Here is a 25,813-nt window from a genome sequence, read left to right on the forward strand (position 1 = left end):
CCGCAGCAGTTTCCATAGCGTTTACATTAACATGTAAACCCTATGGAAACCGCAAACCGCTGTGCACATGCTGCGGGAAAAACCACGCAGAAACGCAGCGGTTTAAAACCCGCAGCATGTCACTTCTTTGTGCAGAATCGCTGCGATTCTGCACCCATAGGAATGCATTGAACCGCTTACTTCCCGCATGGGGCTGTGCCCACGTTGCGGGAAGTAAGCAGTTAATGTGCGGGTGGTACCCGGGGTGGAGGAGAGGAAACTCTCCTCCAGGCCCTGGGAACCATAGTGTAAAAAAAAAAGAATTAAAAAAAAAATGATGTTATACTCACCTCTCGGCGCTGCCCGCGGCCGGCCGGTCTTCGGTTTGCTGTGCGAGCAGGACCTGCGGTGACGTCGCGGTCACATGACCGCGATGACGCCGCGGTCACATGACCGTGACATCACGAAGGTCCTTCTCGGCACAGTATCTTTGGAACCGGACCGCCGGGTGCAGCGCCCAGGAGATCCGGACATCGGAGGGTGAGTATAGCCAATTTTTATTATTTTTATCATTACTATTGATGCTGCATATTGCTGCATATGCAGCATCAATAGTACAGGAGTAATCCCGCAGCGGAAACCGCGGAACAAACCGCGATAAATCTGCAGGGATAACCGCAGCGGTTTTGCCCTGCAGATTTTATCAATTCCGCTGCGGGATAAACCTGCAGAGCACACCGCAAAGTGTGAACATGGCCTAAGCGCCCAATGTAAAGAGAAAAGCTATCAGAAATCCTATTTATTCCTACTATGATAAATTTTTTGTGTAAAGATATTGATAATTATGACGTATTGGGAGCTGCACACACCTCTCACCACACTGTCTCAGTTGTGACTACTCTTACAAGTTGCCACGTAGCTCTATGAGTCGAATTGTAATCAGATAACAAGTCTTATTACAGATATCAGTGCAATTGTGCTTCTCTGGCAGGTAAGTTGTGGAGGAAAACTTGACGTGCTAGAAAAAACTGACTACATTTTTGGAATCAGCATGCCAATTTTAGTATAAATCAGCTCAAAAACCTAACTCAACAGAAAATGTTTTTCAAATTGTTCCCCAGTGTAATATATGAAGCATCTTATGGGACTAATTATATATGGAGCATTTTATTTGGCCAATTATACATGGAGCATCTTATGGGGCCAATTATTTTTGGAGCATTATATGGGACCCATTCTGTAAGGAGCAGTATATGGGACCCATTCTGCAAGGAGCATCATATGGGGCCCATTCTGTAAGGAGTATTATGTGGGACCCATTCTGTAAGGGGCATCATATGGGGCTCATTCTGTATGGAGCAATACATGGGACTCCGTATACTGTATGGGGCCAATCATATACTGTATGGAGCATTATATGAGGCCCATTATATATGGAGCAATAGATGGGGCCCATCATATACTGTATGGAGAATTATATATGGCTCACTATATTGTATGGAGCATTATAAGGGGTCAATTCCGTATGGAGCAATATATGCGGCTCATTCTGTATGGAGCACTCTGTGGTGCCCATTATACTGTATGGAGCATTATATGAGGCTCATTATTCTGTATGGGGCAATATATGGGGCTCATTATTCTGTATAGAGGACTATGTTGTGCCCATTATACTGTATGGGGCACTATATGGGGCCATTATACTGTATGGGGCAATATATGGGGCTCATTATTCTGTATAGAGGACTATACTGTCCGGTTTCTGAGCTAATGTAGAATGCACAATAGATATCACTCATGTAATGTAAGAAGTAAGTGAAAGCCTTGGCATTGTACTATACCTATATTTCTCTGCCATATCTGTGCATTATGAATTGTGGTATGTGATAAAGGGGCCCACCGGGACTCTTTCGCCCAGGGCCCATGAAAACCTGGAGCCGGCCTTGCCCCATGGCAGGCTGCAGTTTCTCTCAGATGGACACTGGGTCACCTGTCAGCCCTAGTGATTACACCGGCCCGGTACACCGGAGGGCAGCGCCCAGCTCCATAGCTCCCATCTGACTGAGCCCTTCGGTTGCAATAATTCCAAACTTTGACGCTCTGTCACGATGTTTGTGTAGCAGTAAGGCTACTTTCACACTAGCGTCGGGAACAACCCGTCGCTGTGCGTCGGGCCGCCGTTCCCGACGCTAGCGTGGTCTCCGCCGCACAACGGGGGCAGCGGATGCATTTTTCCCACGCATCCGCTGCCCCATTGTGAGGTGCGGGGAAGTGCGGGGAGGTGGGGGCGGAGTTCCGGCCGCGCATGCGCGGTCGGAAAAAGCGGACCGTCGGGAGCAAAAAACGTTACATGTAACGGTTTTTTTTCCCGACGGTCCGCTACCACACGCCCAAGCGTCGCAAAACGGACGCGACGTTTTGCAATGCGTCGCTAATGTTAGTCTATGACAAAAAAACGTATCCAGCAAGAACTTTTGCTGGATGCGTATTTTCGGCAAAACGACGCATTTGCGACGTATTGCAGTGAACGCTAGTGTGAAACTAGCCTTACATCGCCCCCACGTTCACTGTGACCGCGGTGTGAGGTAGCGTCGCCATTTTGTTATCTCCCCCCATGTCCCGTCGCCCCAGACGTGTCTGTGACCGGACGGACCACGGGCCCCGTCACATCGCAGTGCGCACCCATTCAGCTCCTCTACACTGAGCCATTTCGTTCCTGTCCCTTTATGTGAATTGCCTGAGTTTCCGCCACGAGCCGTTTCCGGTAGCTGTAGGACAACAAGCCCCAGCACGTCCAGCAGCTCCCTGCACACAACAATACACATCATGTCCCAGCATCATCCTGCACTGCGCCCTATCACGTGCTGGGAGCCGCCCGGGGTGCACCGCATGACGTCACGGCCTTCTCCGGGTGGGGGGGGGGGTGAGGTGAGCCGGAAGTTCCCGGCCCCTGTTCCCGGGAACAATACTGCTCGGCCAGGGAGGAGTCTCCCCCGCTCTCCTCACACATTAGTTTCACCTGCTCGCAGCCAGTCATTCCCAGCCGCCAGAGAGAGCAGCACAGACGGCGCAGCCATGAGCGTCCACACCGCCGACATCAACTTCAAGTGGGACCCGAAGTCCCTGGAGATCCGCACGCTGGCCGTGGAGCGGCTGCTGGAGCCGCTGGTAACTCAGGTCACCACCCTGGTCAACACCAGCAGCAAAGGCCCGTCCGCCAAGAAGAAGGGCCGCTCCAAAAAAGCCAAAGTGCTGGCCGCCTCCGTGGAGCAAGCGACGCAGAACTTCCTGGAGAGCGGCGACAAGATCGCCCGAGAGAGCCAGTTCCTGCGGGACGAGCTGGTGGCCGCCGTGGAAGACGTCCGCAGCCAGGGTGAGCTGATGAGGTCGGCCTCCGGGGACTTCGCGGACGACCCCTGCTCCTCGGTGAAGAGGGGCAATGTAGTCCGGGCCGCCCGCACCTTGCTATCCGCCGTCACCCGGCTGCTCATCCTGGCAGACATGGCCGATGTGTACAAACTGCTGGTGCAGCTGAAGGTGGTGGAGGAGGGCATCGTGAAGCTGAGGAATGCGGGCACCGAGCAGGACCTGGGCATCCAGTACAAAGCCCTGAAGGCAGAGGTGGACAAGCTGCAATCCATGACTGCAAAGCGCCAGCAGGAGCTGAAAGATGGAGGGCACCGGGATCAGATGGCAGCAGCCCGGGGCATCCTGCAGAAGAACCTGCCCATCCTGTACAGTGCCACCCAGGCCTGTCTCCAGCACCCTGATGTAGCCGCCTACAGAGCCAACCGGGACCTGGTCTATAAACAACTCCAGCAGGCAGTGACTGGCATCTCCAATGCTGCCCAGGCCACCACCTCTGAGGAGGCCCCGACCCAGCATGGCGGTGAGCTGGCCGTTGCCTTAAATAACTTTGATAAACAGATCATCATGGACCCCCAAGGTTTCAGTGAGGAGCGCTTCAGGCCATCACTGGAGGAACGTCTGGAGAGCATCATCAGTGGTGCCGCCCTAATGGCTGACTCTGCCTGCACCCGTGATGACCGCCGTGAGAGAATTGTGGCTGAATGTAACTCTGTGAGACAAGCCCTACAGGATCTCCTCACAGAGTACATGGGAAATGCTGGCCGTAAAGAAAGGAGCGATGCCCTCAATGTGGCCATAGACAGAATGACTCGAAAGACCAGAGACTTGCGCAGGCAGCTACGTAAAGCAGTCATGGATCACGTCTCTGACTCTTTTCTTGAAACCAATGTGCCCCTCCTGGTCTTAATCGAGGCTGCCAAGAATGGAAATGAGAAAGAAGTCAAAGAGTACGCCCAAGTTTTCCGTGAGCATGCAACTAAATTGATTGAAGTGGCCAACTTGGCCTGCTCCATATCCAACAACGAAGACGGGGTTAAGATTGTCCGCATGTCTGCCAACCAGCTTGAGGCCCTCTGCCCTCAGGTCATCAACGCAGCATTGGCATTGGCAGCCAAACCTCATAGTAAAGTAGCAATGGATAATATGGACATTTTCAAGGAGCAGTGGGAGAAGCAAGTGTGTATCTTGACTGATGCAGTGGATGACATCACCTCCATTGATGACTTCTTAGCAGTCTCCGAGAACCACATACTGGAAGATGTCAACAAGTGTGTTATCGCTCTACAGGAAAGAGATGTTGATGGACTTGATCGTACAGCTGGCGCAATCCGTGGTCGTGCGGCAAGAGTAATCCATGTAGTCACAGCAGAAATGGAAAACTATGAGGCTGGCATCTACACAGAGAAGGTAGTTGAGGCCACCAAACTGTTGTCAGACACTGTCATGCCACGTTTTGCTGAACAAGTAGAAGCTGCGGCCAGTGCGCTTACCGGAGACTCCAACCAACCAGTGGATGAGAATGAATTCATTGATGCCTCCAGACTGGTGTATGATGGCATACGTGATATCCGCAAAGCTGTGCTCATGATAAGGACCCCTGAAGAACTGGATGATTCTGATTTTGAGACTGAGGACTTTGATGTGAGAAGTCGTACCAGCATCCAGACTGAAGATGATCAGCTCATTGCTGGGCAGAGTGCCAGGGCCATCATGGCTCAGCTTCCACAGGAGCAAAAAGCTAAAATTGCTGAACAGGTGGCAAGCTTCCAAGAAGAAAAGAGCAAGTTGGATGCTGAGGTATCCAAATGGGATGACAGCGGCAATGACATTATTGTCCTTGCCAAGCAGATGTGCATGATCATGATGGAGATGACTGACTTTACAAGGGGCAAAGGACCCCTCAAGAATGCTTCAGACGTTATTGGCGCAGCAAAGAAAATTGCAGAGGCTGGATCACGGATGGATAAACTGGGGCGAACCATTGCTGACCACTGCCCTGACTCTACCTGCAAACAGGACCTCTTGGCCTATCTGCAACGCATTGCCTTATACTGTCACCAGTTAAATATTTGTAGCAAGGTCAAGGCTGAAGTCCAGAATCTTGGTGGCGAGTTAGTGGTCTCCGGAGCGGACAGTGCCATGTCCCTCATACAAGCTGCCAAGAATCTGATGAATGCTGTGGTGCAAACCGTGAAGGCTTCTTACGTGGCCTCCACCAAATATCAAAGATCCCAGGGCATGGCTTCCCTGAACCTTCCTGCAGTGTCTTGGAAAATGAAAGCCCCTGAGAAGAAGCCCCTTGTCAAGAGGGAGAAGCCGGATGAGACCCAAACCAAGATCAAGAGGGCATCTCAGAAAAAGCATGTCAACCCAGTGCAGGCTCTTAGTGAGTTTAAAGCTATGGAGAGCATCTAATAGACCTTTTTATGGATACTGTCTCTTCATTCCCACTGCCTGTATCATTATGCTGTAATTCTATCCTCTGCCCCATTTCTAGTCCCTTCTCACTTTCCACATTCACGGTTCTTACTAATGGTAATATTTAAAGGGACAGTCCATCTAGAATGCATAATTTCCTCCTGCCCACTTCCACCTTTTACAGATCCCCTTGTCTTCAATAATGGTGGGGTTATTAGGGGTACCTCTCTTGAAAACCTCTCTGGGGCAATAGCCTCCCCCACCCCGAGTAAATGCAAGTGATGGTAAGAATTTTTGGATTCAAGGTTATTGCTTTTACATTATATTGACTGTTAACTCTATATTGACTTTTTCCAAAATGAAGCTACAATCTAAAGTATATAATAACCGTTCCATTATAACGTATTCTCTTTACTGGTTGCTTCTGCACAATACTGGTGGCCATATTGTTTACTGGACTAGTAGTATTCTGTGTGATTTCACCTGGCAGATTAATGGCTTCTGTGTAGAGGCTGGGAGGGGCCCCTTTTAATGATGTTACAGTATATACCGCCTATTGGCATATTTATCATTTTTTTTGGCACATGTTTTTAATTTATTAACCCTGTGTAGATTTTTCTAAAATTAATGTTTTAAAGTAGCGGTCTGAAATCTACATCTGTGATTGTCATGTAACTATCTCCCCCAGCATACCTTTGCAGCTTTTGGCTGTCTGGGCATGCTGGAGGTTGTAGTTCTACAGCAGCAGGTTTCAGGTTGCTAATTAATAGTCATACTGTACTGAAGATACACTAACAAACTGTGATCAATAGGATGATACGGTCTTTTGTGCAGCAGAAATGATCATGGTTCTCGGTGCTTCATCCTGTGTACTGTACTTGTACACTTGTACTGCCGACGTCTATGGCCGCCTGTGTGCAATGACCGCTGATTGTATAAGGCGAGATCGGAATGCGCTGTACAGACTGGCTTGCAGCCCTCCTGCGCTGAGCATGACCGCTTCATATATTTTTATGCATCGGTCACTGTCTGGTTGGGAGAGCCGCCAGCCAGTCCAGCATTGCGTTCTGATCTTGGTCTGATTTATACTGCTGTCTGACTGCGCCCTAAGTGATAGTACAGAAATTTCCCAATGCAGTTGGTGTATTGGGCTCAGCAATAAAGCCAGGGCTACACGGCGACTTGTGGGCGCATGACGTTAGGATTGCAGTCAGTCATAATTGGTGATGGTTATGCAGTGTGGTTTGTTTTTGTTTTACTTGGAGGCCAACGCTATGATTGACTTACTATTATGGTGCACAAAGTCGCCCTGTAGCCCTGGCCTAATTGGTGTATAGGTTTTTATAGCTTTGAGTTTATTTTGGAAGGGGGCTACAGAAGGCATGGTCATTCTGAGACTTAATTTTACAATGAAGAAGCAGATCCCCCTCACGCTGCAATACAAGGATCTACACTTAGTTACTGCAATAAGGGTTCACATAGTTAACGAAAGCTGTATATAAACTTTAGGTCTGGCCAGGCATCTCTGGCGTTTACCGCACAACTCTTGGCTTTCTCTATAGCAATCCATATAATCTATGCATTATCTATATAAATGTCATGTGGACTATACAGACCCCGTACTGTGACGGTTGTCAGACGTGACCATGTATATTATAGTATACCATTCTTCAGGTTAGCAGTACAATGCAGCAGTGGCTTCCTGCAGATCTCCAATAGCCTTATTGTTCTGCAGGAAGCTCACAATGCATGAGTCTTGGCTGTTACTAAGGGCTATTGCACAAGAAAATACATTTATTTTTAATATTCTTTCTTCACCAAAGCAGTTTTTGCAGTAGTTTATCATGCGTGTTGTCCTAGAGAATACTCCTCACTTTAGAGGCAGCCATTTTGCATGCACACGATTGAGGCTGGGTTCACTTTCCATGATCTCGGAGGGCGGCTCCAGCCTCTTACTTAATTGTTGCTTTTCCTTAGCAGCGTGGGTAACAAAATGGCTGACTCCTTTTATAGGCCTTCACTTTCCTGTTTCCTCACCATACCACTACGTTTTGGGGGGTTGTCCTCAGCCATTGTAGGAGGCTAGGGTCACCCCTTACCTGTATCATGTATTGTTTGCGTTATTTGGGGGTGTTGTGTTTTACAAGTAGTTATGTATTAAAGGGGCTGTATACTTTCTGGCTTTCGTCTCTGATTACACCTGAGGTAACCAGCTGTGGCCTCCTTCAGATGCTTCCAACATTGGCACCCTCATAGGGAATGCTGCTTCATCAGGGCTCTATATTCCTGACAGAAATTGCTGTATAGAACATCTAATGGAGACCAAGGCTGCTTATTTGGGCTATGAGGACAGAAGCAGACCTTAGTATTCAATCCCTTTAATTTTCTTGAAGTGTCACACTGATGTGCTTTTTTTTTTTTTATTAAGTCACTAAGCCACAAGCTGTCAAAATGGTTTGTGAAGTAAAATGGTGGACGGTGGTGATTATTAGCATGTGCCGAACGTTGGGCCTTGAATATAAAAACTAGGGTATGAGTAGTCACCCAGAGTGACCAATCACAATACTTGTCATTGCTAGTTAAACAATATAAGCAGTGATCTAATTGGTTTACTTTTTAGTTTCTATGCACAAGGCAGATATTCTATTGGAGTACAAGCCCCCCAAACCTACATATTCTGTACACGCACACGTGTAGAAGGGGCCGCGCTGGAGCCAGATCAGCTGCTGCACCTCCGTCGCCCACTTCTTCCACGTCTGCCTAGTCCTGTTGTGTTTTACATTTCACCACATGGAGTCCTATGTTGTGTGTTTGCTTTACAGTTGCCATTTGTTACTTTTATAACTTAAATGCTTTGTAGGGTTTTTAAAGTTGCTTGTTTTACTGTAATATTCTGATTTTATGTATGTAACAATAAATTTTGATTTTACTAGGAAAAGTAATTTTGGTCTTTATTTGGAAGCAAAGATTGTCATACTGATATTTGTGACAGACATCTCAATCGGGGATGGTTCACTGAAATTATGGGGGGTCCCAGTAGTACATCCTGAATATGAACACATGCTGGTTTTCTATTGGCCAATGACTTGGAACCAGCGTTTTTGGACTGAGCGATGCTGGACACATCTGGCCGCGAGCAAAATGCCCTTTCTTTGGCCAATGAATAAACTTTCTTAAAAAAAAATGGTTCTTGGTATATTGTCTTGTGTAAGCTGGGGATGTGCTGCCAATAACATCCTATTCTATATGCACAGAACAATTGCATTAATGATAGTTTCGTGGATAAAGAATTGTGGTCAGCTGGCCATTAAATGACCACTGACTAGCATGCACGTAGCTGGTCAGCAGTTGTCTAACAGCTACTATTGACACATAAACCCAGCATTAGGCCATGTGCACACGTTGCGGTTTTTGCTGCTGATCCGCAGCGTTTTTGACGCTGCGGATCCGCAGCAGTTTTCCATGCGGTGTATAGTACAATGTTAACCTATGGAAAACAAAAACCGCTGTGCACATGCTGCGGAAAAAAACGCGCGGAAACGCGGTTTATTTTCCGCAGCATGTCAATTCTTTGTGCGGAATCCGCAGCGGTTTGGCACCTGTTCCATATTAAAAAAACGCAGGTGTCTAAAACCGCAGTAGAAACCGAACCAAAAAACGCGATAAATCCGCAGTACTTTTTGCACTGCGGATTTAATCAAATCCGCTGCGGAAAAAATCTGCAATGGAATCCGCAGCGTGTGCACATGGCCTTAGACACTGATAAAATGCTTGTCTGAATACGGCCATACAAATGATGCTGATTGCCTTAAGTCATCCTTTAATCTCATGACAGGTGATCATGAGTTGTCTGGTGGGGTCTTTCTCCCCATTGATGGTACATGTTCACTTGACCCAAGTGTTTATATGTATTGAGGTACATTGCGCTAAATGTTAAAGGAGTTTTTCCAAGAACAAAGATGATTTTATTCAATAGAGTATACAGTCAGTACAGCACAGGATCATATCTGATTTTTTTTCTGTGAGGTAAAATATTTGCTGCTCATTTTAAACAGATTTTACCTCATAGAAAAGCACAGCTGTGATCCCTGCTGTAATGCCTATACACTTTTGCTTCGTCCCCTGCCCAAGAGCTGTGGTATGATCAGACCATGTCACTGTATGGTCAGACACATTTGCACCAGCAAAAACATTAACCTGCAGATCTGGGGCTTACCTGCAGGTTAATATTACTAAAAAAAAAATATCCGATGGTTGGGCAAAAATATATAGTATCTCCTGTCCAATTGCTAACTCATCCTATCAAAAAACTGCCAAACTCTATTTAAAATAATTAACAAATCTTTATTACACACAGTAACAATTTACATAAAAATATAAGGGTTCTAAGGTAGCACATGATGGGACATTTAGGTAGAGAAGTGGTATCAATTCATGTAACAAGAATTTTTATTGCATCATATACATATTTAAATTTTTTACTTATAAAAAAAACTGTCTCAACTCATATGTTTGGAACTTCAGGAAATATCCCCAAACGAGAATACTAACAACTTCTCCAGTGAAAAATATTTCGTACAAAATTGAAAGCCTGATTATGCCCAAAAAGGAATGTTAGTGGGGAAGGGAGAAAGTTAAGTGTATATACCACAATTAAAGGGATCCATAGGAGTATGTTAATTAGGGCTCATGCTCACTTGTGAGCAAAACGGACGAGTGCAATTCGATAAAAAAAAATCGGATTCCACTTGGACCAATGTTAGTCAATAGGTGACATCTCATTTCCGATTTTTTATTTTATTTTATTTTTTTTTCTCAGCCGAAATCGGACTGACAAAATTACAGCATGCTGAGTCCCAGACAAGACTCGCCAATGCAAGTCAGTGGGTGTGAGAAAAAAAAAAATCGCACAGCACTTGCACCATGTGAGTTTTGTCCGATTTTTTTTTGCGCATTGGTGTTCTTTGAAAAGCCGGTAATTCAGTGCGGCGTACAGTAAAATCACACTGACAGGTTAGAAGAGAATAGATATATACACATAGAATAGGTGTACAGTGTGTGTATATGTGTGCGTGTATATGTATGTATGTGTATATATATATATATATATATATATATATATATATATATATTTTTTATTTTTTTTTATTTCATACAGCGCTAGATAGCAGAAAAGCCGGTAATTCAATTGCCGGCTTTTGCTATCTCCTTCACAAACCCGACAGGATATGAGACATGGTTTACATACAGTAAACCATTTCATATCCCTTATTTTTTTTACATGTTCCTCACTAATAATGTTACAAGTGTCTGTGTGTAAAATTTGGGAGCTGTAGCAATAAAGGGTTAATTCACGGAAAAAACTGGTGTGGGCTTCCGCGCAATTTTCTCAGCCAGAGTGGGAAAGCCAGTGACTGAGGGCAGATATTAATAGCCTACAGAGGGACCATGGTTATTGCCCCCCCCCCCCCCCCGGCTAGAAACGTCTGCCCCCCCCCCCCCCTAGAAACGTCTGCCCCCAGCCACCCCAGAAAAGGCGCATCTTACAGATGCGCCTTTTCCGGCGCTTAGCCTCTCTCTTCCCACTCCCCTGTAGCGGTGGGATATGGGTTAATAAAGGGTTAATGTCACCTTGCTAATGTAAGGTGACATTAAGCCTGGTTAATAATGGAGAGAAGTCAATAAGACTCATCCATTATTAATCCAATAGTAATAAAGGGTTAATAATACACAATAGGAAAAAAACACTTTAATGAAATAAATTCACAGGGTGTTGTAAAATGTTTATTATACGCTCAATCCAAATGACGATCCATGTCTTCTGTAAAATAGGTAAAAAAAAAAAAAATATCCCATACCTCTCCGCTGCTACAGTCATGTCCCACGATGTAAATCCATCAGAAGGGGTTAAATAATTTTACAACCAGGAGCTCTGCTAATGCAGCTGTGCTCCTGCCTGTAAAAACTGGGGAATTAATGGAAAACGGGAACGTAGCTACCTAGACTTGCGGTGCTGCGCCCCCTGCTGCCATCTGTAAGATGCACCTTTTCTGGGGTGGCTGGGGCAGATGTCTCTAGCCGGGGGGGAGGGCCAATAACCATGGTCCCTCTCTAGGCTGTTAATATCGGCCCTCAGTCACTGGCTTTCCCACTCTGACAGAGAAAATTGCGCGGGAGCCCACGCCAGTTTTTTCAATGAATTAACCTTTTATTTTAACAGCTAGAGCCACTAAATTTTGCACACATACACTTGGAACATTATTAGTGAGGAATATGTAAAAAAAAATTAGGGATATGAAATGGTTTACTGTATGTAAACCCATGTCTCATCCTGTCGGGTTTGGGAAGGACATAGCAAAAGCCGGCAATTGAATTACCGGCTTTTCTGCTATCTAGCGCTGTATTAAATATAAATATATATATATATGTATATATATCTCACTGAAAAAAAAAATATATATATATGTGTTTTGAACTATATTTCGTTGTAAAACGATGTGTAAATGTCAGAACTGCCGTATGTAAAAGCTCATACTCAGAAATGCATTTAGTATTTATATATACCGTATATACTCGAGATTTTCAGCCCATTTTTTGGGCTGAAAGTCCCCCTCTCGGCTTATACTCGAGTCATACCCAGGGGTCGGCAGGGGAGGGGGAGCGGGGACTGTCTAATAACTCACCTGCTCCTGGCGCGGTCCCTGCAGATCCCTGGTTCCCAGGCGTCGCAGCTACTTCCTGTACTGAGCAGTCACATGGTACCGCTCATTACAGTAATGGATATGCGGCTTCACCTCCCATAGGGTTGGAGCCGCATATTCATTACTATAATGAGCGGTAACGGTGACCGCTCAATACAGGAAGAAGCTGCAGCGCTGGGGAACCAGGGACCGCGCCAGGAGCAGGTGAGTATAACGGGGAGGGGAGTGCTGCGTGATAGTCACCTTTCCTCGTTCCGGTGCCGCTCCGTCTTCAGCGTCTTCTGCAGTGACGCTCAGGTCAGAGGGTGCGGTGACGTGGTTAGTGCCCGCCCTCTGCCTGAACGTCAGTGCAGAAGATGCTGAAGACTAAGCGGCATCGGAACATGGAGCAGGTGAATTTAGCAAGTGCCGGGGGCCTGAGCGACGAGAGGTATGTTTTTTTTTTTTTTTTGTTTGTGTTTTTTTTTTGTTTGTTTTATCGCAGCAACAGCAAATGGGGCAAGTGTCTGTATGGAGCATCTTATGGGGCCATTATCAACGTTTGTGCAGCACTGTATGGGGCAAATATCTTTATGGAGCATCTTATGGGGCCATAATCAACGTCTGTGCAGCACTATATGGGGCAAATGTGTGTATGGAGCATCTTATGGGGCCATTATTAACCTTTATGCAGGATTATATGGGGCAGATTTTCATATGTAGCATCTTATGGGGCCCATCATAAACTTTATGGGGCTCTTGATTCAATATCAATATTCAAAAACACAACCTACTGATGTCTAAATTAATTTTACTTTTATTGGTATCTATTTTTACTTTTGACATTTACCGGTAGCTGCTGCATTTTCCACCCTAGGCTTATACTCGAGTCATTAAGTTTTCCCAGTTTTTTGTGGCAAAATTAGGGGGTCGGCTTATACTCATGTATATACGATATTTTATTAAACCACCACATAGCGGCAACTAAAGGGATGGTATCAGGACTAATATTTAGAGCAATTTCCACCTATATCCCGACTGAAGTTCCCTATGTTCCCTAGGCACTGTTTAGTACGTGTATAAATATATAATCAAATGGCATAAAATTGCATCACAAAGCATTTATTTTAAAGTGCAAACAGTGCATATAAAGATGCTCAAATAGTACAGGGCAACCCTCCCCACAAGACACCCATAAGCTTTAAACAGACATACCACTGATTCAGTACTGATGGACCACGCACAGAAATGTGTCTGATGCAATAAAAATTCTTTAGTACATGAATTGATACCACTTCTCTACCCAAATGTACCATGTGTTGTCCCATCATGTGCTACCTTAGAACCCTTATATTTTTATGTAAATTAGTTAGTGTGTAATAAAGACTTGTTAATATTATTACTAACCTTCTCGCATAGCTGAGCACTGCAGGGAGGCACTTTATTCCCCCACAGCAGCATTTGTTTTGTCATGGCGCTTGTTCGGTCACTGCTCTGAGACTACGGAGTGGCGACTGTAAGGCTATGTGCACATGTAGAATGGTCCTCTGCGGATTCTTCCGCAGCAGATTTGATAAATCCGCAGGGCAAAAACATCGCTTTTTTCCTGCGGATTTACCGCGGTTTTTGTGTGGATTCCACTGCGGTTTTCTATTATGGAGCAGGTGTAAAACCGCTGCGGATTCCGCACAAAGAATTGACATGCTGCGGAATATAAACTGCGGCGTTTCCGCGCGTTTTTTTCCGCAGCATGGGCACAGCGTTTTCGGTTTCCCATAGGTTTACATTGTACTGTAAACTCATGGGAAACTGTTGCGGACCCGCAGCTGCAGATCCGCAGCAAAATCCGCATCGTGTACACATAGCCTCCGGCCTCTTTCACACATCAGTTTTTTGCCATCCGTCACAATCTGTCGAATTTTGAAAAAAACTGATGCGACGGCTAATTGGATCCTAAACAAAACGGAATCAGTCACCGGATTCTGTCATTTGACGGATCCGGTGCAATAGGCTTCCATTCTAGCAAATGACGGACGGCGACACATCCATCGCTGTCCGTTTTTTCGACGGACACAAAAAGCGTCACTATGTCCGTTTTCTCCGGCCACCAGACAAACAAATTTCAACGGATCCGGCGAACGACAGATAAAACGAGAGGCAATCCGTCGCTAATACAAGTCTATGATCTGTTTTTTGTTTTTTTTTCCAAAATTCGACTTACTGCGACTGATAGCAAAAAACTGATGTGTGAAAGGGGTCTAAGTCCACCGCACTCTGCATTGGGGCCGGCTGTCAGTCAATGCCGGGGTGCTGTTACAGCCACTGCTGTGTATTCTCAGAGCGGTGACTGGACCCACGTCAGTGTCGCCTCCGTAACTGAAACCGAATGCTGCCAGGGAATACTTGCTACGTGCAGGCATCGGGCAGGTTAGTAATGCTATTCACCTGCAGACTATGCGCATATATGCAGGTTAATAGTGTTGTTGCTAGTGACAGGTTCCATTTAGTCACTTTTTTTTCTTTACATGAATGTATCTAGTTTCAGCTAAAAAAACATATTTGCAATTGGGTTCTTTACAAATTTTGCTCTGATTGGCTTTTACAGGATCTTTTGCCCTGCAGATTTAAGTTTCGTAGTCTGTGGTCCTAAATCAGCTTGAGAGAGGCTCAGAAAAAGACCGATAAAGCTACAAACTCTGTTAAGGTACCTTCACACGAAACGACTTTGTAACGATATCGCTAGCGATCCGTGACGTTGCAGCGTCCTCGCTAGCGATATCGTTTAGTTTGACACGCAGCAGCGATCAGGATCCTGCTGTGATGTCGCTGAATAAAGTCCAGAACTTTATTTGGTCGTCCGATCGCCGTGTATCGTTGTGTTTGAAAGCAAAAGCAACGATACCAGCGATATTTTACACTGGTAACCAGGGTAAACATCGGGTTACCTGCGCGTCCCCCAGCGTCTGCTTCCTGACACTTACTGAGCGCCGGTGTTCTGAAATTTGTCGGCATGTCGTAGATAGTAGGGATGGGCGAGGCTACGGAGTCACGTGGCGCAAACTGACCAATCACGGCCAAGCAACAGCTGAAGATGCAGGGTGGAGAGAAGAGGTGCTCTGGGCGGCAACATGCCTGAAAATTTCAGGGACGGGCGTGAGTATGGCACCTGGGGGCCTGGTTAAAACCACAATAGTGAGGGAGGGGGCGTGACAAAGGGAGGGGGGCGTTACTATGCTCAGAAATTTCAGGGCGTCTTCATTTCTGCAAAGGGGGGTAATTAAAGCAGCGGGGAGTGACTACATGCCGAGAAGGGGAGTGTATACATGCCCAGAAATTTCACCAGAGGGCGTGATTAAGGCAGGGGGGAGTATATACATGCCCAGGAAGGAATTGAACACTCAGGACAGATAGCCGAGAGGAGAAAAGCAGTTATGGAGGACGCTACGGCGGTGAGTGCGCTACGACTGAGTGAGATAGGGGCTCATTCAGATGGAGCGATGATCGCAGTCGTAGCGCACTCACCGCCGTAGCGTCCTCCATAACTGCTTTTCTCCTCTCGGCTATCTGTCCTGAGTGTTCAATTCCTTCCTGGGCATGTATATACTCCCCCCTGCCTTAATCACGCCCTCTGGTGAAATTTCTGGGCATGTATACACTCCCCTTCTCGGCATGTAGTCACTCCCCGCTGCTTTAATTACCCCCCTTTGCAGAAATGAAGACGCCCTGAAATTTCTGAGCATAGTATCGCCCCCCTCCCTTTGTCACGCCCCCTCCCTCACTATTGTGGTTTTAACCAGGCCCCCAGGTGCCATACTCACGCCCGTCCCTGAAATTTTCAGGCATGTTGCCGCCCAGAGCTCCTCTTCTCTCCACCCTGCATCTTCAGCTGTTGCTTGGCCGTGATTGGTCAGTTTGCGCCACGTGACTCCGTAGCCTCGCCCATCCCTACTATCTACGACATGCCGACAAATTTCAGAACACCGGCCCTAAAGTGAAAGTGAAAGCACAGCGGTGACGTCACCGCTCTGCAGTTAGGGCCGGAGCTCAGTCAGTGTCAGGAAGCAGACGCCGGGGGACGCGCAGGTGAGCATGTACTGTTTGTTTTTTTTACTTTTATGCTGGTAACCAGGGTAAACATCGGGTTACTAAGCGCGGCCCTGCGCTTAGCAACCCGATGTTTACCCTGGTTACCCGGGGACCTCGGCATCGTTGGTCGCTGGAGAGCGGTCTGTGTGACAGCTCCCCAGCGATCAAACAGCGACGCTGCAGCGATCGGCATCGTTGTCGCTATCGCTGCAGCGTCGCTTCGTGTGAAGGTACCTTTACTGTCAGATTGAGCTCACTGACTCAGGTAAAGATGTCGGCCATTTTGTTATATTAGTGCAGCTTTCCTCACACACTGAGCAGCACTTCTGTCCATACAATGGCCGCTGGTGGAGGAACATGTGACCAGACCTGTCCCTCAGACTCCTCTAATTGTTAAACACCTCACATGGGAAAGCTGCCTTTCCATTGTAATATGCTAATAGACAGGCCTGGTGACATGCCCCTCCACCAGAATCCATTGTATGGACAGAAGTCTGTGAGGAAAGCTGCAGAGCAAATGGCCGACCTCTCTACCCTAGAATTTGTGTCAGTGAGCTTGTTCTGACCGTGTAAAAGGAAATTCTGTAACATATATAGATCTTTTCTGAGCTAATTTATGCCCACCGACTACTTTAAATTTGAATGTTCTGCGGAACAAAAAGCCAGGTAAAGCGAAATTTGTAATGAAACCCAATCGCAAAAATGATTTTTAGCCCAAAATACTTCCACTGAAAAATATATACCAAAATATTGCTCCAAAAGGTGACCAACCCCTTTTTAAAGAAGTTGTGTAGCAAACATCGCTCATCTTATTGGTCTAGTACTGCAAGTGTAAAAATATAGTGTATTAAAACAACCTAAGGCCGGTTTCACACCTCTGACATTGGTGGTCCAAGTATGTGACCACACTACAGCATATGTATTCCAACTACAGACCCGAGCCCATGGTTTGAACCCATCCATCTTGTATCATTACGGGGTGAATAGTGGTCTAAGTTTAGTGCAGTTAAACCAGAAGGCGTTTGGATCTTTTTAGCTTGATACAGACACTAAAATGTTAGTCATCTGAAAACCTCAATTCTCAACTCTGGTAAAATCTGTCTGCAGTGAATATGTACTGTACCATTAATATGAGATGACGGTGCACAAAGTTGCAGTAGAATGATTTTCTTTCTACCTCCTCTATAGAAATGGAAAAGCTCCAACTGTTATCCACGGTATTTCAGGAATTTCAAAAATGTGTCTTTGTGGAATACAGATTTTACCCATGAGTTGAAAGTGAAAAATCAGTCCTGGAGGAATACGAAGCAGATTTCTCTGATAATATATTACAAAGTTGCTTTCAGATGTAGTATTGATTACTGAAATAAAAACTAAAATAACCAAGTGTTTAAGTAAAGGGCCTCCTTTCCTACCTCTGACATAGCACTGATCCCGTATTGCAACATTGACCCATTCACTTGGTTTGGTATGTTTACATGTGACACTAACACATTTTTATATTCATTTAATGAAAAATAGGTGCAAAAAAAACCCCCAGAGCAGAAACCCATGTGAGCATGAAATTTCTGGAGTTGGATTTGCACTGTGAAAGAGACGACGTGAATGGGCTTTTTCACTTAGCGATGCAGCTCCTTTATTCTGTGGATCCTCTCTAATCCGCATGGCCTCACTCCACACATCCTCAGATGGCTGCCTACAGAGCATATACTGTACCATCCATGGCTGCATGTGTAGTAGGGCACCACAGGGTTGGTAAAATTATATTGCAAAGCTCAATGTATTCTCACTCTGTGTCCTTGGTCTGTGTAACCACCAAATGTGTATGTACCCTTACATTATTTGACACAGCACATGATGATTGACAATTCGGGTCAACGGCATGATGAGCTGCTGGTCCGAGTTGTGATGTCTCCAATGCTGGAAGCACAGACAGCTTTGCCTCCTGAGCATCAGAGAATCGCAGGGCAGTGCAGCTTGTCAGAGCTGGCCAGCTTTAGAGCAGTGCTTGCTAGCTCTATAGCAAAGAGCTTGTAAGGACTGTACTCCTTGCTTATGAGAGAGGTCAGAGGTGGCAGTAATCTAGGCAACTGGTGGCAAACAAAAACCAACCTGTTGCTTGATTTTACATTAACTATATCCCTGTCTATATCCCTTATGAGCTCATCACTTTGTGCTACATGATAGAAATGTATGTCATGCTAGTTGCACGGTATAGTTTCTGCACCAATCAGCCGCACGAGCCTGACTGATCTACACAGCCAGACTCCTGCTGTGACTGCTAGGTTTAGTGAGAATACCCATCCTAGTAATTTAACCACTCCTATTCCGCTGTCAATAGTGTCTGCAGCACATTCGTGGTTTGTCAGAGGTATCAGCACCCTTGGGAGTAACAAATATATATTTTTTAATTATTTAAAAAAAGGAAAAACATTTATCACCCTATTTCCTTTGTTTATATACATTGTTTTTGTAATCTGAAAAACATCCTTTAACCCCTTCATGACCCAGCCTATTTTGGCCTTAATGACCTTGCCGTTTTTTGCAATTCTGACCAGTGTCCCTTTTATGAGGTAATAACTCAGGAACGCTTCAACGGATCCTAGCGATTCTGAGATTGTTTTTTCGTGACATATTGGGCTTCATGTTAGTGGTAAATTTAGGTCGATAATTTCTGAGTTTATTTGTGAAAAAAATGGAAATTTGGCAAAAATTTTGAAAATTTCGCAATTTTCACATTTTGAATTTTTATTCTGTTAAACCAGAGAGTTATGTGACACAAAATAGTTAATAAATAACGTTTCCCACATGTCTACTTTACATCAGCACAATTTTGTAAACACATTTTTATTTGGCTAGGAAGTTATAAGGAATAAATAATACACATATATACACAAATAAATATGTGACGTGCATTAAAGAATAAACTGAACCTACAACATAATGCACAACTCAGAAAATCATAATCAACATAATTTTATTAATATTAAAAGAGAAAATGCATGACATATATAAAAGGGAAAACAAAAACCAGGAGGAAAGAAAGTGCGGGATATCACGGAGGACTAATGTTACTATACAATCTGACTCCTAAAGTAGGAGTCAGATTGTATAGTAACATTAGTCCTCCGTGATATCCCGCACTTTCTTTCCTCCTGGTTTTTGTTTTCCCTTTTATATATGTCATGCATTTTCTCTTTTAATATTAATAAAATTATGTTGATTATGATTTTCTAGGAAGTTATAAGGGTTAAAATTTGACCAGTGATTTCTCATTTTTACAACAAAATTTACAAAACCATTTTTTTTAGGGACCACCTCACATTTGAAGTCATTTTGAGGGTTCTATATGGCTGAAAATACCCAAAAGTGACACCATTCTAAAAACTGCACCCCTCAAGGTGCTCAAAACCACATTCAAGAAGTTTATTAACCCTTCAGGTGTTTCACAGCAGCAGAAGCAACATGGAAGTAAAAAATGAACATTTAACTTTTTAGTCACAAAAATGATCTTTTAGCAACAATTTTTTTATTTTCCCAAGGGTAAAAGGAGAAACTGGACCACGGACGTTGTTGTCCAATTTGTCCTGAGTACGCTGATACCTCATATGTGTGAGTACACCACTGTTTGGGCGCACGGCAGGGCTCGGAAGGGAAGGAGCGCCATTTGACTTTTTGAATGAAAAATTGGCTCCAATCTTTAGCGGACACCATGTCGCGTTTGGAGAGCCCCCGTGTGCCTAAACATTGGAGCTCCCCCACAAGTGACCCCATTTTGGAAACTAGACCCCCCAAGGAACTTATCTAGAAGCATAGTGAGCACTTTAAACCCCCAGGTGCTTCACAAATTGATCCGTAAAAATGAAAAAGTACTTTTTTTTTCCCCAAAAAATTATTTTAGCCTCAATTTTTTCATTTTCACATGGGCAACAGGATAAAATGGATCCTAAATTTTGTTGGGCAATTTCTCCTGAGTACACCGATACCTCACATGTGGGAGTAAACCACTGTTTGGGCACATGGTAAGGCTCGGAAGGGAAGGAGCGCCATTTGACTTTTTGAATGGAAAATTATCTCCATCGTTAGCGGACACCATGTCGCTTTTGGAATGCCCCTGTGTGCCTAAACATTGGAGCTCCTCCACAAGTGACCCCATTTTGGAAACTAGACCCCCCAAGGAACTTATCTAGAGGCATAGTGAGCACTTTAAACCCCCAGGTGCTTCACAAATTGATCCGCAAAAATGAAAAAGTACTTTTTTTTCACACAAAATTTATTTTAGCCTCAATTCTTTCATTTTCACATGGGCAACAGGATTAAATGGATCCTAAAATTTGTTGGGCAATTTCTCCTGAGTACGCCGATACCTCATATGTGGGGGTAAACCACTGTTTGGGTGCACGGCAAGGCTCGGAAGGGGAGGCGTGCCATTTGACTTTTTGAATGGAAAATTAGCTCCAATCGTTAGCGGACACCATGTCGCGTTTGGAGAGCCCCTGTGTGCCTAAACATTGGAGATCCCCTACAAGTGACCCCATTTTGGAAACTAGACCCCCCCAAGGAACTTATCTAGATGCATAGTGAGCACTTATAACCCCCAGGTGCTTCACAGAAGTTTATAACGCAGAGCCGTGAAAATAAAAAATAATTTTTCTTTCCTCAAAAATGATTTTTAGCCCAGAATTTTTTATTTTCCCAAGGGTAATAGGAGAAATTGGACCACAAATGTTGTTGTCCAGTTTGTCCTGAGTACGATGATACCCCATATGTGGGGGTAAACCACTGTTTGGGCGCACGGCAGGGCTCGGAAGGGAAGGCACGCCATTTGGCTTTTTGAATGGAAAATTAGCTCCAATCATTAGCGGACACCATGTCGCGTTTGGAGAGCCCCTGTGTGCCTAAACATTGGAGCTCCCGCACAAGTGACCCCATTTTGGAAACTAGACCTCCCAAGGAACTAACCTAGATGTGTGGTGAGCACTTTGAACCCCCAAGTGCTTCACAGAAGTTTATAATGCAGAGCCATGAAAATAAAAAATAATTTTTCTTTTCTCAAAAATGATTTTTTAGCCCACAATTTTTTATTTTCCCAAGGGTAACAGGAGAAATTGGACACCAAAAGTTGTTGTCCAGTTTCTCCTGAGTACACTGATACCCCATATGTGGGGGTAAACCACTGTTTTGGCACACGTCGGGGTTCGGAAGGGAAGTAGTGAGGTTTTGAAATGCAGACTTTGATGGAATGCTCTGCGGGCGTCAGGTTGCTTTTGCAGAGCCCCTGATGTGCCTAAACAGTAGGAACTCCCCACAAGTGACTCCATTTTGGAAACTAGACCCCCAAGGGAACTTATCTAGATGTGTGGTGAGCACTTTGAACCCCCAAGTGCTTCACAGCAGTTTATAACGCAGAGCCGTGAAAATAATAAATGTTTCCTTTCCTCAAAAATATTTTTTTAGCCCAGAATTTTTTATTTTTGCAAGAGTAACAGGAGAAATTGGACCCAAAAGTTGTTGTCCAGTTTCTCCTGAGTACGCTGATACCCCATATATGGGGGTAAACCACTGTTTGGGCACATGCCGGGGCTCGGAAGGGAAGTAGTGACGTTTTGGAATGCAGACTTTGATGGAATGGTCTGCGGGCATCATGTTACGTTTGCAGAGCCCCTGATATGCCTAATCAGTAGAAACCCCCCACAAGTGACCCCATTTTGGAAACTAGACCCCCCAAGGAACTTATCTAGATGTGTGGTGAGCACGTTCAACCCCCAAGTGCTTCACAGAAGTTTACAACGCAGAGCCGTGAAAATAAAAAATCATTTTTCTTTCCTCAAAAAAGATGTTTTAGCAAGCAATTTTTTATTTTCACAAGGGTAACAGGAGAAATTGGACCCCAATATTTGTTGCCCAGTTTGTTGTGAGTGTGCTGGTACCCCATATGTGGGGGTAAACCACTGTTTGGGCACACGTCAGGGCTCGGAAGGGAAGTAGTGACATTTGAAATGCAGACTTTGATGGAATGGTCTGCGGGCGTCACATTGCATTTGCAGAGCCCCTGATGTGCCTAAACAGTAGAAACACCCCACAAGTGACCCCATTTTGGAAACTAGACCCCCCCAAGGAACTTATCTAGATGTGTGATGAGCACGTTCAACCCCCAAGTGCTTCACAGAAGTTTACAACGCAGAGCCGTGAAAATAAAAAATCATTTTTCTTTCCTCAAAAAAGATGTTTTAGCAAGCAATTTTTTATTTTCACAAGGGTAACAGGAGAAATTGGGCCCCAATATTTGTTGCCCGGTTTGTTTTGAGTGTGCTGGTACCCCATATGTGGGGGTAAACCACTGTTTGGGCACACGTCAGGGCTCGGAAGGGAAGTAGTGACATTTGAAATGCAGACTTTGATGGAATGGTCTGCGGGCATCACGTTGCATTTGCAGAGCCCCTGATGTGCCTAAACAGTAGAAACACCCCACAAGTGACCCCATTTTGGAAACTAGACCCCCGAAGGAACTTATCTAGATGTGTGGTGAGCACTTTCAACCCCCAAGTGCTTCACAGAAGTTTATAACGCAGAGCCGTGAAAATAAAAAATAATTGTTCTTTCCTCAAAAATTGTGTTTTAGCAAGTAATTTTTTATTTTTGCAAGGGTAACAGGAGAAATTGGACCCCAACAGTTGTTGCCCAGTTTGTCCTGAGTACGCTGGTACCCCAAATGTGGGGGTAAACCACTGTTTGGGCGCACATCGGGGCTTGGAAGGGAGGGAGCACCATTTGACTTTTTGAACGCAAGATTGGCTGGAATCAATGGTGGCGCCATGTTGCGTTTGGAGACCCCTGATGTGCCTAAACAGTGGAAACCCCTCAATTCTAACTTCAACACTAACCCCAACACACCCCTAACCACAACCCTAACCGCAACACACCCGTAACCCTAATTCCAACCCTAATCCTAACCCTAATCCCAACCCTAACCCTAATCCCAACCCTAACCACAACTGTAACCCCAACGCACCCCTAACTCTATCCGTAACCCTAACCACAAGCCTAATCTTAACCCTATTTCCAACCCTAGCCCTAATTCCAACCCTAACCCTAAGGCTATGTGCCCACGTTGCGGATTCGTGTGAGATTTTTCCGCACGATTTTTGAAAAATCTGCAGGTAAAAGGCACTGCGTTTTACCTGCGGATTTACAGCAGATTTCCAGTGTTTTTTTGTGCGGATTTCACCTGCGGATTCCTATTGAGGAACAGGTGTAAAACGCTGCGGAATCCGCACAAAGAATTGACATGCTGCGGAAAATACAACGCAGCATTTCTGCACGGAATTTTCCGCACCATGGGCACAGCGGATTTGGTTTTCCATAGGTGTACATGGTACTGTAAACCTGATGGAAAACTGCTACGAATTCGCAGCGGCCAATCCGCTGCGGATCCGCGGCCAATCCGCTGCAGATCCGCGGCCAATCCGCTGCGGATCCGCAGCCAATCCGCTGCGGATCCGCAGCCAAATCCGCACTGTGTGCACATGCCATAACCCCAACCCTAACCCTAACCCTACCCGTAACCCTAACCCTACCCCTAACCCTAACCCTAGTTCTAACCCTAGTTCTAACCCTAACCCTAGTGGAAAAAGAAAAAAAAATATTTTCTTTATTTTATTATTGTCCCTACCTATGGGGGTGATAAAGGGGGGGGTTTATTTATTATTTTTTTTATTTTGATCGCTGTGATAGAACCTACCACAGCGATCAAAATGTACTTTGTAAAGAATCTGCCGGCCGGCAGATTCGGCGGGCGCACTGAGCATGCGCCCGCCATTTTGGAAGATGGCGGCGCCCATGGAGGAGGCGGACGGGCACCGGGAGCCTCGGTAAGTATAAGGGGGGGGAGATCGGGGCACGGGGGGGGCGTCGGAGCACGGGGGGTGACATAGGAGCACGGGGGGAGCGGACAGGAGGACGGGGGAGCGGAGCACAGGACGGAGGGGACTACGGGACAGATCGGTGGGGTGGGGGGGCGATCGGTGGGGTGGGGGGGTCACTTCAGTATTTCCAGCCATGGCCGATGATATTGCAGCATCGGTCATGGCTGGATTGTAATATTTCACCAGTTTTTTAGGTGAAATATTACAAATCGCTCTGATTGGCAGTTTCACTTTCAACAGCCAATCAGAGCGATCGTAGCCACGGGGGGGTGAAGCCACCCCCCCCTGGGCTGAAGTACCACTCCCCCTGTCCCTGCAGAACGGGTGAAATCGGAGTTAATCCTTTCACCCGCTCTGCAGCGACGCGATCATTCCATGACGCCACATAGGCGTCATGGGTCGGATTGGCACGGGTTTTCATGACGCCTACGTGGCGTCAAAGGTCGGGAAGGGGATAAAAAAAAAAAAAAAAACTCCACAATCCCCAGATTCCTGATATCAAAATTGATCTACAACAAATAAATGTCCTTTAAAAATGACATACATTTGGTATTGCCACAAGAAGCATTTGAAAATACTACATCATTGTTTATCCTGCCCAGTGAACGTCGTAAGATTTAGCACAAACACTTATGGCATTGTTATCTTTATTTCCGCTTAAAAAAAATATTAAACAAAAAGTAGTAAAATTTGTATTTATAAAATTTATAAAAATGGAACCAGTAAAAGCTATAGCTTCTTATTAAGAAAAATAGCAAGCCCTCATTGAGCTCTGTAAACGAAAAAATGAAAATGTTATGGCCCATATATGCATGCACACAGAATTGCAGTTTTTTATTAACTCCTTAAGGGGATAAAGAAATAAAGTTGGTTGATAAGTAATATCTTTCAGGGGCGGACATACCATTGATACAACCTATGCAGAGAGAGAGAGAGAACCCAGAATGGAAAACGCATGCTTAGTTTAAATAAACAGAATCCGTCAACGGATTCAATCATTTGACGGATCCGGCACCATAGGGTTCCATTAAAGCAAACGATGAATGGCGACGGATAAGTCGCTGTCCGTTTTTTTGACAGACACAAAAAAGTTCCTATGTCCGTTTTCTCTGGCTGCAGGAAAATAATTTTCTACGAATCCTGTGAAAAACGGATGAAACGTGAGGCCATCCATCGCAATACAATTCTATGAGAAAAAACTGATTCGGCGGCAACTTTTGCCAGATCCATTTTTTTCAAAATTTGCCAGGATTGTGCCTGACGGCAAAAAACTGATGTGAAAGGGGCCCACGTCCAACTCAAAAGCAAGTGGAATTGAGTATTATGATGAGCTATTGGACTGCAAATGGCCCATAA

At 45.2% G+C, this 25,813-nt stretch overlaps 1 protein-coding gene and 1 pseudogene across 6 annotated transcripts in view; one reads left to right on the forward strand and one right to left on the reverse strand.

Annotated features, from left to right (window-relative positions):
- The window catches only part of IFI35 (interferon induced protein 35), a 116,093-nt gene that overhangs the window by 30,146 nt on the left and 60,134 nt on the right, over positions 1-25,813 (reverse strand). The window contains exon 1 of one of the 5 annotated variants that reach the window (XM_077252044.1): positions 2,717-2,857. The exons of 3 other annotated variants lie outside the window; for them this stretch is intronic. Coding sequence is in view for 1 of the 2 variants with exons in the window: in XM_077252043.1 (XP_077108158.1) it covers positions 2,662-2,688 (27 nt within the window). In the remaining variant the exon portion in view is untranslated. Of the gene's footprint in view, positions 1-2,661; positions 2,858-25,813 lie in introns of those variants that run through there. One more of the 5 variants, XM_077252043.1, reaches the window with a different exon arrangement.
- LOC143765409 (catenin alpha-1 pseudogene) lies at positions 2,899-7,482 on the forward strand (annotated as a pseudogene). The gene has a single exon (XR_013213385.1). The product of XR_013213385.1 is annotated as a catenin alpha-1 pseudogene (transcript).

Source organism: Ranitomeya variabilis, chromosome 4 (genome assembly GCF_051348905.1).
Source record: "Ranitomeya variabilis isolate aRanVar5 chromosome 4, aRanVar5.hap1, whole genome shotgun sequence".
NCBI classification, from domain to species: Eukaryota; Metazoa; Chordata; class Amphibia; order Anura; family Dendrobatidae; genus Ranitomeya; species Ranitomeya variabilis.